Genomic DNA, 13,790 nt, shown 5'->3' with positions numbered 1-13,790 from the left:
TTCAGCAATAATATAAGGTAAGATACGGATAGGTAAAGTATTTTTTTTACATTTCAGAAGGGTTTGGTGAATTGGAAATGAAAAGATAACAGAAGGCATTACAGTTTTGATTATGCCTATTATTCATGTCGTCGTCATAGTCAGCGCATAAACATTTACAATGAACAAAGCTAACATCTCAAATGAGATGAAATCTGGCAGAATAAACAGACTAACTTGTAGCTAGTCGACTAAATGAATATTAGCACTGTAATATAGGCTATATATATAGTGAACTTCTATTTTTATTTTATTATTATGCATTATTATGCATTATTATTACTCATCTTAGAGACAAATGTTGCTCACTGAGGACACCTGCTGGTCAATATTTACAGGGTGTTTTTTTTTTTAATAAAGATATTAGACCCACTTTAGTCATTTTTATAAGCCCTTTGTGCAGTCACTCCTGTAGATTCTACACAGCTTTAAACTTATCCCGAGTTACCTGTCAACATTGGGCTGTTTTACAAAGCTGCGTTTAAGAAAAAAAATGCAGCTTATTCTTAAGCTGCATTTCTGAAGCTGCAATAGAGAAAGTCTATTTTTATTTGTATTCTTTTATTATAATTAAATAATTACAAAATAATCATTTTTATTATTGTATTATTATTATTATTATTATTATTATTATTATTATTATTATTATTATTATTACTACTCAACTTACAAACGTTGCTCACTGAGGAAACCTGCTGGTCAATATTTACAGGGAGTTTTTTTTTTTTTTTAGGATATTTGAGGAACACACAGACATACAGCGAATCCTAAATAGATAGATAGATATTTCTTTCTTTTTAATCTTTTCTTTTTCACTTATTTTTGTTTACACTTTTCTTAAACTGCATGTAACAATACATTAAAACTAATGCTTCGTATCGAATTTGAGTAAAAATAAATAAATAAATAAAATACTATGTTTTTTTGTGTTTTGTAGCAACATAGATTATATGAAGAAGAAGAAGAAGAAGAAGAAGAAGAAGAAGAAGAAGAAGAAGAAGAAGAAGAAGACTATCCAAAGTCTGGTATCCAATCTGTATAAACTATCAAAACTGTAAACAAACTAAATATAAAAACTCAGATATTTAACGGCGCCTGAGAGGTTTATGTTACGTCAAACATCGCGAGATATGTAACCGCTTCCGGGAGCAGTCACGTGGTACAGCTGAGCAGTATTTTCGGTCCCTCCCCCAAGGGAAGAAAGCAAGCCTCGAATCGCTTAAAAAGTATTAAAATTAATTCAGATAAATATTAGCCAGTGATAGATATCCTTTATAAAACTGATCTACTTGTCGGATGCCACTTAGTAAAAATGTCTGAATCTGCATCACACTTAGATTATTTTTCAAGCTATTTTCAGAAGATTTACTGACTGGATTGAATGACGAGCTTTGTATTATTACTCATAATATATATTTTTGTGACTCTTTTGAACAGCATTCTATGATGGCTGCTGCGAGCAAAACATTCGAAGATGTGAAATCTGTCATTCTCTCCGCTCATAAAAACGCCACAGCAAAAGACAAGGTGGACTTTTACAACTGCTGGGCAAAGAACTATGAGCAGGTGAGATAAGTGCTGACTTTATGAACAAACGGAAGTAATGTCGTGTATATTATCCATTTAATTAAATGCATGTTTGTGATTTACCTTTGTTTTTTTTGTTACAACCACACCAGGATCTGGTTTTGCTGGAGTACCGAGCAGCAAATCTGGCAGCGAGCAGAGTTTCATCTCATTTCAGCGGTTTTCCTGAAGCAGCTTTTGTTTTAGATGTTGCTTGTGGGACAGGACTGGTGGCTAAACAGGTACAAAAAAAAAAAAAACCATCAGATTCAGGATTAATGTCCAAATAATGTGTTTCAGTTTGGGTTGGAGTCAATTATAGTTTTAATTGATAATTAATTACAATTATGAAATATTTACAATTGTAATCGTTATTAAAAAATATGTTGTAGTAATCATTATGGAATTGTAATAGAGTTCAAATAATTATTGACTTTATACGGTAGTTGTGATTGGCCCTGTGACCCTGGAAAAGGAGCAAGCGGATCAGAAAATGGATGGATGGAATTGTAATTTGCAATGTAAATAAACACAAAACTGGGGAACCATGTTATAATTCTATGGCTTACACAGAGTAAACAATTAGTAAAATGTGTTTCAAATCAAGTTTACCTGTTAGTTCCCTTGAGGATCATTTCACCATTTAAAAAAAAGAATTGAAATCGAGGATTATACTGACAGAAAAAAGACTCAGACGCCCACACCAAAATTATTATTACCAATATGTTAATGAGTAAGGAAGCCTAATAAGTTAAACGAGGGATGAAAAACAAATGAGATGAAAGTTCATATTTTTCAGTGAATTTTACAGCTGATTTAAGACAAAACTCACCGACCTGCTATCAAAGAGATGCTAACACGAGAGCAAGGTTTCGTTTTATTAAAGGCTCAGTAATTTCATTAATTGTAATTGAACTTTAATAATTAAATAAGTAAGTAATTTATTTATAAAGCGCTTTTTGCAGATACAAATCACAAAGTGCTGTACAGAGTTGTGGTAAAAATACAAGTGCAACATCATAATAGAATAATAGAACATGGGTGCATAAACATCTTAAGAGCAGCAAGATTAAAGGATAATAAACATTTAAATCCAGTTAACTAAAAGCTTTTCTGTAAAGTGAAGTCTTCAACAGTTTTTTTAAAAGTGTCCACACAGTTGAGCTCCCTGAGAGACTGGTGCAGGTTATTCCAGAGTCTGGGAGCTACAGCCTGGAACGACAGGTCTCCTCTGGTTTTAAATTTAGTTTTTGGGGTGTTTAGGAGACCCTGACCTGAAGACCGAAGGCTTCGCCCTGATGAGTAGGGGCACAACAAGTCCGAGATATATTTAGGGGCCTGACCATGTAACGTTCGGAACGTAAGAACTAATTATTTGTACTCTATTTGAAACTTAACTGGCAGCCAGTGCAGTGTAGAAAGAATGGAGTTAAAAGTCTGGCAGCAGCGTTCTGAACGATTTGGAGTCTGTTTAGGGTCGACTTATTAAAACAAGTAAAAACAGAATTACAATAGTCAATACGTGATGATATAAATGCGTGTTTGACCAGTTCTAGATCTGATTTTGATATTAGATGCCTCACTTTAGAGATATGTTATTATAAGAACATTATAATTGACTTTCAGGGGGGAAATCATCATTGTAATTGTGAAAAAATGCTGGTCAAAGTAATCATAATGAAGTTGTAATTGAACATGGATAAGTGAAGATGTAATTGTTACATTTAAAAATTATTAATTAAGCCTAACGCAGGTTTCAGTTATAGATTGTTGTCTTGACAGACTTCAACATGATTTCATAAGGTTTGTGTGTTTGTGTTGTGCAGATGAAAGAAAATGGATTTGAACATTTTGTGGGAGTTGATGGAAGTGAAGGAATGCTGGAGCGTGCCAGAGAGACTGGGCTTTACCAGGACTTGAAGCTGTCTATAATGGGAAAGGAACCGTTACCTGCTGAGTGGGGTGATTGAAATGACTTGGTTAATTCAGATCCTTATTCGTACGTTCCGTTTGCACCTACATGGTTAACCAGGTCATTAAATCTGTCCAACGTTTGTCTTCTCTCAGCTAATTCCTTTGATGTGGTTTTGATCGTCGGAGCTTTGAGTCCCAGTCAAGTTCCAGTTCCTGTAGTCAGAGACTTGTGCAGGACCACGAAACCTGGTAATAAGGGGCTTTCAGGTTGTCGTTAAAGTTGTAAGACCTTTGGTGTCATTTGAAGTTCATCACTAATAAAGTGTCTGCACTTTTCTCTTGTCTTTGTGAGGTGGTTACATTTGCATGACAACCAGAGGTAACCAGGACAACCTGCAATACAAAACCAGCCTTGAGAACGAGTTGACACAGATGGAGAAAGAGGGACTCTGGACGTGTGTGGAAGTCACAGACGTGGAGAACTGGGAGAAAGCTGTAGCAGAGTTTGAGGATGGCTACATACCTGGCACTGTGTACCTTTATAAGAAATCAGTATAACGTGGAATGAAACTATGAATTAATGTGTTTGAAACTCTGATGGACATACAATATCATACCTGAAACTGCCGTAAACACTGCACGAAACAGAATAAATGCTTGAGATGTGTGAATCATGTACACCAGGGATATACACATAATAGCGGTGGGATGATACGCTGAGTAGGCCTGGGCCGATAACAGATTTTGCTGGATGATGTATTGTCCCACAATTTATTGCCCATAAACGATATTGTCTATTTTTTTTTTTTCAGACCAAATTAACCACTAATGTAATGATAACATAATAATGCAAGTAGACCCTTTCAAATGCAATCAACTTGTATTTCTCATTAGTATTTTTTACCATTGTAATTGGAATGTCAATAACGTTTAAATATTTTTAAACAAAACAATTAAAATAAACTGTTAGCAAAAATTGCACTTTAATAAATATCACAAACAGAAACAGTAAAATAGACCCTGTCTCTGTTAAGAAGAAAAAAAGCAAAACCACACACAACCAAAGCTATAAACAAAATAGTTTATCAAGTCTCAAAAAACTAAATTGCACAGTGAAAAATTTCCTACGGTAGAGGATGTGCATGCACGTCCGTCATTTTGAAAAAAGGTAATGAACTTTCCTTTAATTGTTTGGGTTAGAATTACGGTTTCTCATAGTAGGAAAAATTAAGGTAGCAAAATATTGTACATATACGTGTAAATATTTACTACGCTATTAGTGCACATGTGCCATAGGAGGCTTTCACGCGTAGGATTATTTTTCACTACACTGGCAAACTTAGAGTTCATTTTATTTACCGTCTGGTTAATTGATTTATTGATTATCGGCCCAGGCCTAACGCTGAGTTCACGGTATATTAATATTGAGGATAATGGGCTTGTGAAAATGATGTTTTTGGAATGGAAAAAAAGACACAAAATTACAGTTTTTTTTTAACTCTAGAAATACATACATACTCTAGGTTTTAAACTCAATAGGTATATTTATTTGGCCCATGAAAAAGTTCACAATTTAAATACACTATTTCTACCTTTGTTTTTCTGTTTGCATGTCATTTACTTTGTATTTAATAAAATGGTTTCTCCAACAGTTGGTTAAATCTACACATTTATACTGTATATAATGCACATGCAGGATGATGTGTAACAATAATCAGTAAAATTAGCTGTAAACACATTTTGTAGAACTAAATATAAGGTTATGCTGTGAACAGAAAGAAAGGAAGACGAGCCAGATAATTCTAAACTTTAGAATATAATACAATCATAAATATGACTCTTCTCAAAACAACAACCTTTGATGTCTTTATTGTCGCACAATAGTTAAGCTTCTAGTAAATAATTTACAAATAAAAAAAGTTAACTTTTTTTGTATTTGTAAAATATTCACTGGAAGCTTCTCTGGTGGCATGTGCAGTGGTTGTTGTTATTATTGTATGAAGCCAACATTACTGCAGATCATTGTTGTCCTGTTAAAGTGTCTTTATACAAAGACTTAAAAACAATCTGAAATTAGTGGTGAGTGACTCAAGTAAATCACCTTTATTATGCATTATAACAATCTGTTCTTGAAACATATCATATAAACCTTCCTTAAGTCTCTAAATTATTGAAACAATGAAAAACATCTCCTAGAAAATAAAATATCAATTAAATTTAATAATCATTTCATATACATTTCAATAAATAAGTGCATCCCATGTTGACTCTGAGCTTTATTCTGTCTGTTGTCTGTGGAAGTGATGGGTCTAGACCAGATGATGGAAACTAGGATCAGCTCATGGTTTTAATGTCCAGGGAGGGGCGTGTCCACTCTGCATGGACTTAAAGAAGAAGAAATAAAAGAAGAGTTAGATATTGTCATGTTCATCAAAAGGAAAACTGAAAGTGATGGAGATAAATATGATCAGATGGACACAGACACACACAAAGTTTAAACAAACAAACAAATACTCTGTCCTAAATTGTCTCACACATTAAAATCATCTATTTACACTTATATTAATGTACACAAAGACTAGCTCCACAAAATCAGAACGACATTTATTGATCCAGAAATTAAACTGATCTTACCTTTATAGGCTGAGTTTCCTCCTTTGTTTTTAAATCCATTTGAACCTCCATTCATGGTGGTTTTTATCATCAGAGAAAGTCTTTCATTTTTAATAAATCCACCGTTATTTGGTCTGTTTTAATCTTTCTTTCTCACTTACTTGGTTCTCTCTGTTCCTTGTGTCGATTTCGTCAAAACAAAGCGGCATCTTTAATGTTTCCGTTACGTGTGAGTAAAATTACTGCAATGTACCGACACTGGCTGTAAAGAGCAACTTATTATCTTTCATAAACTGGTGGAATTTCTCCGATAGAGCAAATATGAGCAGAGATTCCTGCTGCGAGCTTGGAACGGCCCCAGTTGCCAGTGTGAGTACACCCTATATCTCCCGACTGCTTTACTCAATACCTTGAGAAATCTGTTTTAAATGTCCGTCTCGGCTTTGAAGGAGTCACTTAAAGTCATAACTATGAGATACTATCTCATAATTATGACTTTTCCTTGTTTTTAGCTTGTTTGATTTACTGGTGGGAATGGGCTTCCATACATTTGTTTATTTTTTTAAACAACTTTGATCCAACAGCAAATATAATATCCTTTAGTGGTCCTAAAAGTACTTTATTGTATGCACTACAAATATTGCAAATATCAATTTACAAATGTACTTTTTTTTCTGTTTCTTCTTAATGATCACACAGTGAAAAGTCTACATGAAATTGTTTATCCATCATAACCATCACACTGAAGTTACTCATTGTGCTCTCACAGGGTTCTGAAGTCCAACTAGATCATGATACTTAGTGTATATCATAATCATGATGGACTTCAGCACCCTGTGAGAGTGCAAAAACAATCACACAAAAAAACAGTTGCGACATTTAACGAACAACGTAAACAACACCCTTTTTCATGCTCTCATCCAAACACTAGTGAATGTTTCCTTGAGGTTTTACACCCACACAGAAACACATACTGTAAATCTGCAGACGGTGTTGCCTGTGCTCGTCTTAAGGTAACATTGTTACAATATGATTCCCAGAGGACATTGTTAATGCTTCTTTTGCAGCTATATACATGTTTTATAAACAGCACAGCAGGTTTTGACTATATAGCCACTTACTGTAAGTCTTTGCTTGTACTGTTCCTAAATCTAATGCAAAAATGATTTGATTGGAGACGTTTCTATTCCATGTGAATTTTTGGCTACTGTTTTATTTTGATTGCTTCTGCATTTCTGCTTATTATGAGCAACTTTGGGCTTGTTTTTTTCTTATAAAGTCCTGCAATGTAAAGTTAATCCAAATAACACATGTTTACTAGTTAAGATACGTTCAATAATTAGAAATATATTGTCGGATTCGACTTTTTTACATCATTATCTCACAATCAAAAGGTGGTACAAGCACCATGTCCACCTTTTTGTAACACAGATAACACACTACAGACACGTTTTAATGGGGCTACTATTGTAACAAAACTGTGTGTCCGTAATACAATGTGTGTGTCTGTACTTTGATCCGTGTGTGTAGAATTATGGTATGTAAAAGAAGTTGTGCGTAATCCATTCCAGCGTCTGTATCTCTTTACACGTCACATCGTACTGAGATTGTATATGCGCATGTGCACTACCGGAAGTTATTAACTTTATTGAATTCGAAAAAAAATACAGAAAAATATTACAGAAAATAACATAATAAATATAGCATGAGGGAATATTGCAGTAAGTAAAAAATACCAATACAGTTCTGTCCTGATTGACATTTTTAGAAAATTTTTATTCAACATGGCGGCTTTGTCCTTTTGGTTGTTGAACTGTATTTGGTGGTGGATTTAGTTGATGATTGTAGTTGTTGTGCATTGATGTATAACTGAGCAAGTTGTTACATGTTATCTTGTTTGTCAATTAAAAAAAACAACAAAAAAAAAAACATGGCAAACTAGGAGAAATTGAAAACTTTAACAACTTGTAAGTTCATCTAAATACTTGTCAAACTTCTCAGGAAGCAGTAATTTGCATGTCGTAACATTGTAAACATATTGATTTCAATGTTTTTTTAGACTGCCATTTGTGGCCATTGTTTACGCTTAGTTTGAAAACCATAGCGTCACTGCCCATGTGACCGTGTAACGTTTACATTATTAACCTGGCTAGAATATTTACTCTTAGCTGGTTAATACTATTTGTAGTCTACGGTAGTCTTTTTGTATCTGTATATTACAGCAGGTTTTGTGGTGATCTGCTAAATCAATTACATTAACCAGAAAGAACCAACATTATTGGCTAACGTTAGTTATTGACAACACATAATTTATTTAGGCACTAATGAAAGTTAAAGGTGCAGTCCACAACACTGTGAAGCAGCATGACTTGGACTTAAGATAGCAAGACCTCCTCTATGCTCCTCCCCCTCCCGTATGCTCCCATCAGGGCTCTATCTAAAGCCACGCCCCTACAAGGTTTAACGTGCATCCGATATAAAAATAACATGTACTGAGTGTGCAAGGAAGAAAAGAGAGGAACAAAGGGGGCATGGACAAGAAGAGATTTAAAGGCATCTAATTGGTTCTTTCTATTCGGACCGAATGGCAGGGATTGGTCAGGGTTTTTGCAGGATTACAGCTGCTGCACAGCCTGGATTCTTTTTGTTCCTTTTTTGTAATACATAATGTATTTACTACTTTCAGGATGGAATGACCATTTCACACACACCGTATAATAATTAAATCCCTTCACTTAACAGTTTAACATCTGTGCATTTCTACTTATTTCTTTGATTTTCATTTTGATGCTTCAGATTTCCCTTGGCCACATATAGTGTTAACCATTGATTCCTTGTCTTGTCAGAAAAAGGAACAATGTCGTCCCGATCATTTGATAATGTGAAAGACATGCTTGTCTCAGTGCGCAACACAAATACTGCTACTGATAAAATGACAGCTTATGACACCTGGGCTGAAAACTATGATCAGGTAAAGTCACTTTTATTGTAGTTGTTTACTCTTGCTGACACCACAAACTTTGTTTTTGCAATATATAAAGTAGCGTTTTCTTGTCTTTCAACTACTGCCTCCTCTTTCTCATGAGTTATACGTTTGCAAGTCTTTAACAACTTGAAAATGTTAGACAAAAATATAGTAATTGGAATATTTGATGTGTTTTTTTGAAAGGATGTGGCAATTCTGGGCTACAAGGCATTTAGTTTAGCTGCTAAGATGGTCTCCTCTCACTTCTCTGGTAATCGTGAAGCTGCTGTTGTGCTGGATGTGGCATGTGGTACAGGACTCCTGGCTGAGCATGTAAGAATATATTTTATTATATTATGAGCTTCAACTGTCAAATGAAACAAAAACGAACCAATCCACACAATTAAACTTCTCATATCAGTTAATTAACATTATAATACATTCGCAATACGCTTGTGGACGAATATCAATTTGTTATATTGTTCTATTGCCTTCAAAATATAATTAAATCAGCTCACCTACAGTACGTTTCATTATGCTTTGATTAACTGTTATTAAAATTATGTTTTGCAGATGATGCAGTGTGGTTTTCACAAATTTGTGGGTGTTGATGGAAGCAAACTGATGCTGGAGGAAGCCAAAAAGAAGGGACAGTACCAAGAACTCAAGCAATGCATTATTGGAGAGCAGCAACTGCCTGTATCAAAAGGTTTGGGAATTATGTACCAGGAAGAAAAAATGTCAGAATATTAGTTTTGATTGTTCTAAATCTAAAGTGATCTGATGCAACCTGTCGTGACATATTTGAAAACCCTGCAGAATAATGTTCTACAAACATGTACTTTTTACTGTCTCTACACTCAGATTCATTTGATGTGGTTGTGATCTGTGGATCTCTGAGTATTGATCATGTGCCCGTGTGTGTGGTAAAGGAGCTGTGCAGTGCCTGCAAACCAGGTGAGACACTGCCATGCATGTTTAGACCTAATTTCAAACCAACAAAAGTATTGAACATGTATCCAGTATAATTCAAAAAGCAGGCAAAATGTATTCAGATTTAACCAGATTAATAATCCAGCAAGTTCTTTTTGAATATGTTAAGGTTTCATCAGACAACTTTTTTCAAGAAATTTACTTTGATCTCCTGACAGGTTTTGACTGTCAACTGCCAGTCTTCTTCATAGGCGTCTGCTGATCGCTTTGATGTTTCCTTGACTTGCGTGTAATAATGAGATCAAAGTAAATTTTCTGAAAAATAATAGTCTGAATAAATGAAACCTTAACATATTATCCAAAAAGAACTTGATGGAATTATTACGCAGAAGTCAAGAAAACATCAAAGTGATCAGCAGACGCCTCTGAAGAAGACTGGCAGTTGTCAGTCAAAACATGGCATAAGATCAAAGTAAATTTCCTGAAAAACAGTTGTCTAAATAAATTAACACTTAACATATTACAGATTTACAATCATTTACATTTATAAGCTTTAACTGAGGACAAACTGTTAACCTATAAGATAAGGTTGGATTTTTCAAATTGCCTTAAAGGGAACATATCATGGTTTTAAATCCTTCCTTTTTAGATATAAATCATACAGTTGTGGTCTATATAAAGCGGAACTGCAATGCTTGGGTCTGAATTCCTCATTATTATAGCTCCACAGGCCCCTTTTCTACCCCTTTTCTGACGTGCTTCTGAGAGCAACTCGTTTTGGTACGGTCTCTTTCAATGCAAATGAGACACTCCATACCCCGCCCCCTCTTCAGGTGACACTCGGTTCAACTCCACCCTGCTCGGCCATTTTTGTAGTTTGATAGAAGAGATACGGCTATGTAGCGGTGCATAAACTTTTTATTCAGAGGTTATTTACAAAATGTCAACAACAGAAGACTTGTCCATCCAGCCTTACATGTTTGAGCCAGAGTCTGACCCGGCGGAGCGAGATGAAAATGATGATGATGAACCTGCAGAACCCTAACAAGTGAGCTAACACAAGCACCGAGCTAACGCTAGCGCCAAGCTAACGTCACGAAATGCATTTTAATACAGTCTTTTCAAAGACAAAAACTGCAAAATGAAATGACTAATGAAAACTTTAGACTTAAATTAAATCACGTAGGCCATATCATCAAGGATCTAAAACGAGCACACAGCGCTAACATATGAAGTCTGAAGACGGTGCAACTGCTAATGCTAACAAAACAATGACAGGGACGTCTTATCATCACACTTTTTAGCGTTATTGACAGCTTACCGAAGTGCTCTGTTCGTCATCTCCAAAGATAGCAGAAGCAGTCATCCTTGAAGTGCTTCGCGCACACAAAAATGACCTTACCCACAGATGTGGGTACATTTCCGTGAAAAATAAAACTCAACCAGGCACTTCGAAAAGGTTCTGATGCTGGGAGACGGTGTAATGAAGCGTGTGGGTTACTACATCCAACAACCAAACAATTTGATTTCTCCTCTCGTAACTTCGGCATCCTTGAGCTTGAGCTACAAAATAAAAGCGAGAAATAAAAATGGCGGATTGCTCGAAGTGTTGGACCTGGAGTTGATGTCCTAATTTGGCAGTTCCGCTGCAAATACTGTGATGTAATAGTTCAAAAAACGTAATAGAGAATAGAAAAATCGAAACAGATTAAAAAATATTATCAAAACAGAATATGAAGATATCTACGGAGCACCTGAAGAGACTAATTTGATTTTTTCTGTACTTCTAAGCACTCTAAATATACAACAAAATGCATTTAAGGGCTAAAAAAGTGGATTTAGCATGATATGTCCCCTTTAAATATTAGATTTTGTATAACAGTGGTTATTTTAGCTTATTTTCATTTTGAAGATGTTGCCAAATAATACAAAATAAACAAAATTAAAGAGCAAAAACATGCAGCATGAAAATAAAAACCACAGTTGATAAACATGTCGCCTTATTTAATACAGTATCTCCCTTTTCCAATGATCAATAAACCTTTATTTAGCTTTCCCTCTGTATGAACTGTTGTAATTATTTGCTCCAATATATTATAGTTATTTACATCTAGAAAGAATAGAATAGGTAAGGAGACATCACAAAGAGCCGTCTGCACCAGGAGCAGGACACAGACCGTGGCCACGGGGCAACGATACGGAGCACAGCAAAATAGCAAAAGCCATTCACCATCACTGAGGGCCACGAGACAGACAGCACAAATGCAGCCACGGCCCATCACAACCCCAGTGCAGAGGACTCTCTCCAAGAAAACACTGTGATAGTAATCCTAAAATATAAACCTAAAAACAACAAGAACAATCCAAAAAAAACTATAAAACAACATAAAAGGCAACATTTCTAAAACTATAAAAAAAACAGCATAAGAGATCATTCTAAAACTATAAAAAGATCATAAGATAATCTTAAAACTATAAAAATAACATAGACAACGATCCTAAAACTATAAAAGCATAAAAGATAACAATCCTAACCATCCAGAGTTGTTTTAAGTATTGTAATCTATTGAAATTCTGACCACAATTCTGACAAAGTGAAAAAGTGTCCCCCTACCCCACAGGTGGTTTGGTTTTCATGACGTGTAGACACGGCCAAGACAACATGGAATACAAAGAGTCCCTGGAGCGTGAGCTGAAGGAGATGGAGGAAAAGGGACTCTGGAGCTGCGTCGAGGCTTCTGAAAAGAAACATTGGGCGAGAGGAGTGGTGGAGTCAGAGCAAAACTACATATCTGGTTCTATGTACCTCTACCAGAAAAAATAATGACGACTTGAGACAATCGTGGTACATTAGGCATGTCACATTCAGCTGACAATGTGCAACTTTCCTGAATAAAACATCCCTAATTGTTTATGTTTACTTTGGTTTTTGTTGCATCAGATATTGCTTTACTTGTTTATTTAATAAACAACATACATGATAAAAACCAACACACTAACATTTAAAACAATACACACTGACAATACAAACAAAGATTAATACATTCAGAGGATTAATCAGTGATCAAGTGATTGTTTTTCTTTGAGCCATCAGTTTACTTTTAAAAACACAGGCTTGTTCACACTACAGAGTAACACACTGTTTAGGGTGGTGGGGCCTGAACGTGATACACATTTGCATACCAAAGAAAACTGTCAAAAGTAATATAGTTATAGTTTAATACTCTGCCAAATCTAACAGATTATATGAGTGACGTGCTGGTGGCTGGTGACGTATCGATCATTTCCTGTTTGCGCTCTACCGCTGCTTGCAGCGCTCTACTACTGTGTTCTGCTAACTCTAATCAAACTTGTCATTGATATTTTAGCCTTGAAAACACTTGTTTTAATTTTTTTACCGTACAGTTAAACGTACGGGCGACCGTGGCTCAGGTGGTAGTGGGTCGTCTTCTGATCGAGAGGTTGGGGGTTCGATCCCAGTACCTGACTATGTGTCGAAGTGTCCTTGGGCAAGACACTGAACCCTAAGTTGCTCCCAGTGGTCGACTAGCGCCTTGCATGGCAGTCTGTCCCACTGGTGTGTGAATGTGAGAGTGAATGGGTGAATGCGCTGATATGTAAAGCGCTTTGAGACTGCTTCAGTGTGGTGATAAAGCGCTATATAAAATCAAGTCCATTTACCAGTCCATTTTAAGTAAAAAGCAATCTCGCCTCTTATAGGCAGTGTAATCTCCTTTAAACTTCTTTTTGTCCTTAGCTT

General features: G+C 35.5%; 2 protein-coding genes across 3 annotated transcripts; both read left to right on the top strand.

The window, feature by feature from the left end:
- Positions 1–1,036: 1,036 nt before the first annotated feature.
- Positions 1,037–4,190, top strand: LOC114475875 (methyltransferase-like protein 27). Of its 2 annotated transcripts, none has more exons than XM_028467036.1 (6): positions 1,037–1,059; positions 1,477–1,605; positions 1,719–1,847; positions 3,432–3,567; positions 3,673–3,768; positions 3,872–4,190. In XM_028467036.1, exons 2-6 carry the CDS (start codon positions 1,483–1,485, stop codon positions 4,075–4,077), a joined length of 690 nt encoding a protein of 229 aa, XP_028322837.1. In that variant the 5' UTR covers positions 1,037–1,059; positions 1,477–1,482; the 3' UTR covers positions 4,078–4,190. The 2 variants fall into 2 exon arrangements, with proteins under 2 accessions (XP_028322837.1, XP_028322836.1); XM_028467035.1 differs by lacking the exon at positions 1,037–1,059 and adding an exon at positions 1,191–1,265.
- A 2,826-nt stretch (positions 4,191–7,016) lies between these two features.
- Positions 7,017–12,950, top strand: LOC114475377 (methyltransferase-like protein 27). Its single transcript, XM_028466113.1, has 6 exons — positions 7,017–7,145; positions 8,979–9,103; positions 9,302–9,430; positions 9,671–9,806; positions 9,962–10,054; positions 12,652–12,950. The coding sequence occupies exons 2-6, from the start codon at positions 8,990–8,992 to the stop codon at positions 12,852–12,854; spliced, it is 675 nt and encodes a 224-aa protein (XP_028321914.1). The 5' UTR covers positions 7,017–7,145; positions 8,979–8,989; the 3' UTR covers positions 12,855–12,950.
- The last annotated feature ends 840 nt before the right edge of the window (positions 12,951–13,790 follow it).

The sequence above is a fragment of the Gouania willdenowi genome, chromosome 14 (assembly GCF_900634775.1).
Source record: "Gouania willdenowi chromosome 14, fGouWil2.1, whole genome shotgun sequence".
Taxonomy (NCBI): domain Eukaryota; kingdom Metazoa; phylum Chordata; class Actinopteri; order Blenniiformes; family Gobiesocidae; genus Gouania; species Gouania willdenowi.
The sequence above is the reverse complement of the archived record's forward strand: the minus strand, read 5'-3'. Positions and strand labels throughout refer to the sequence as shown.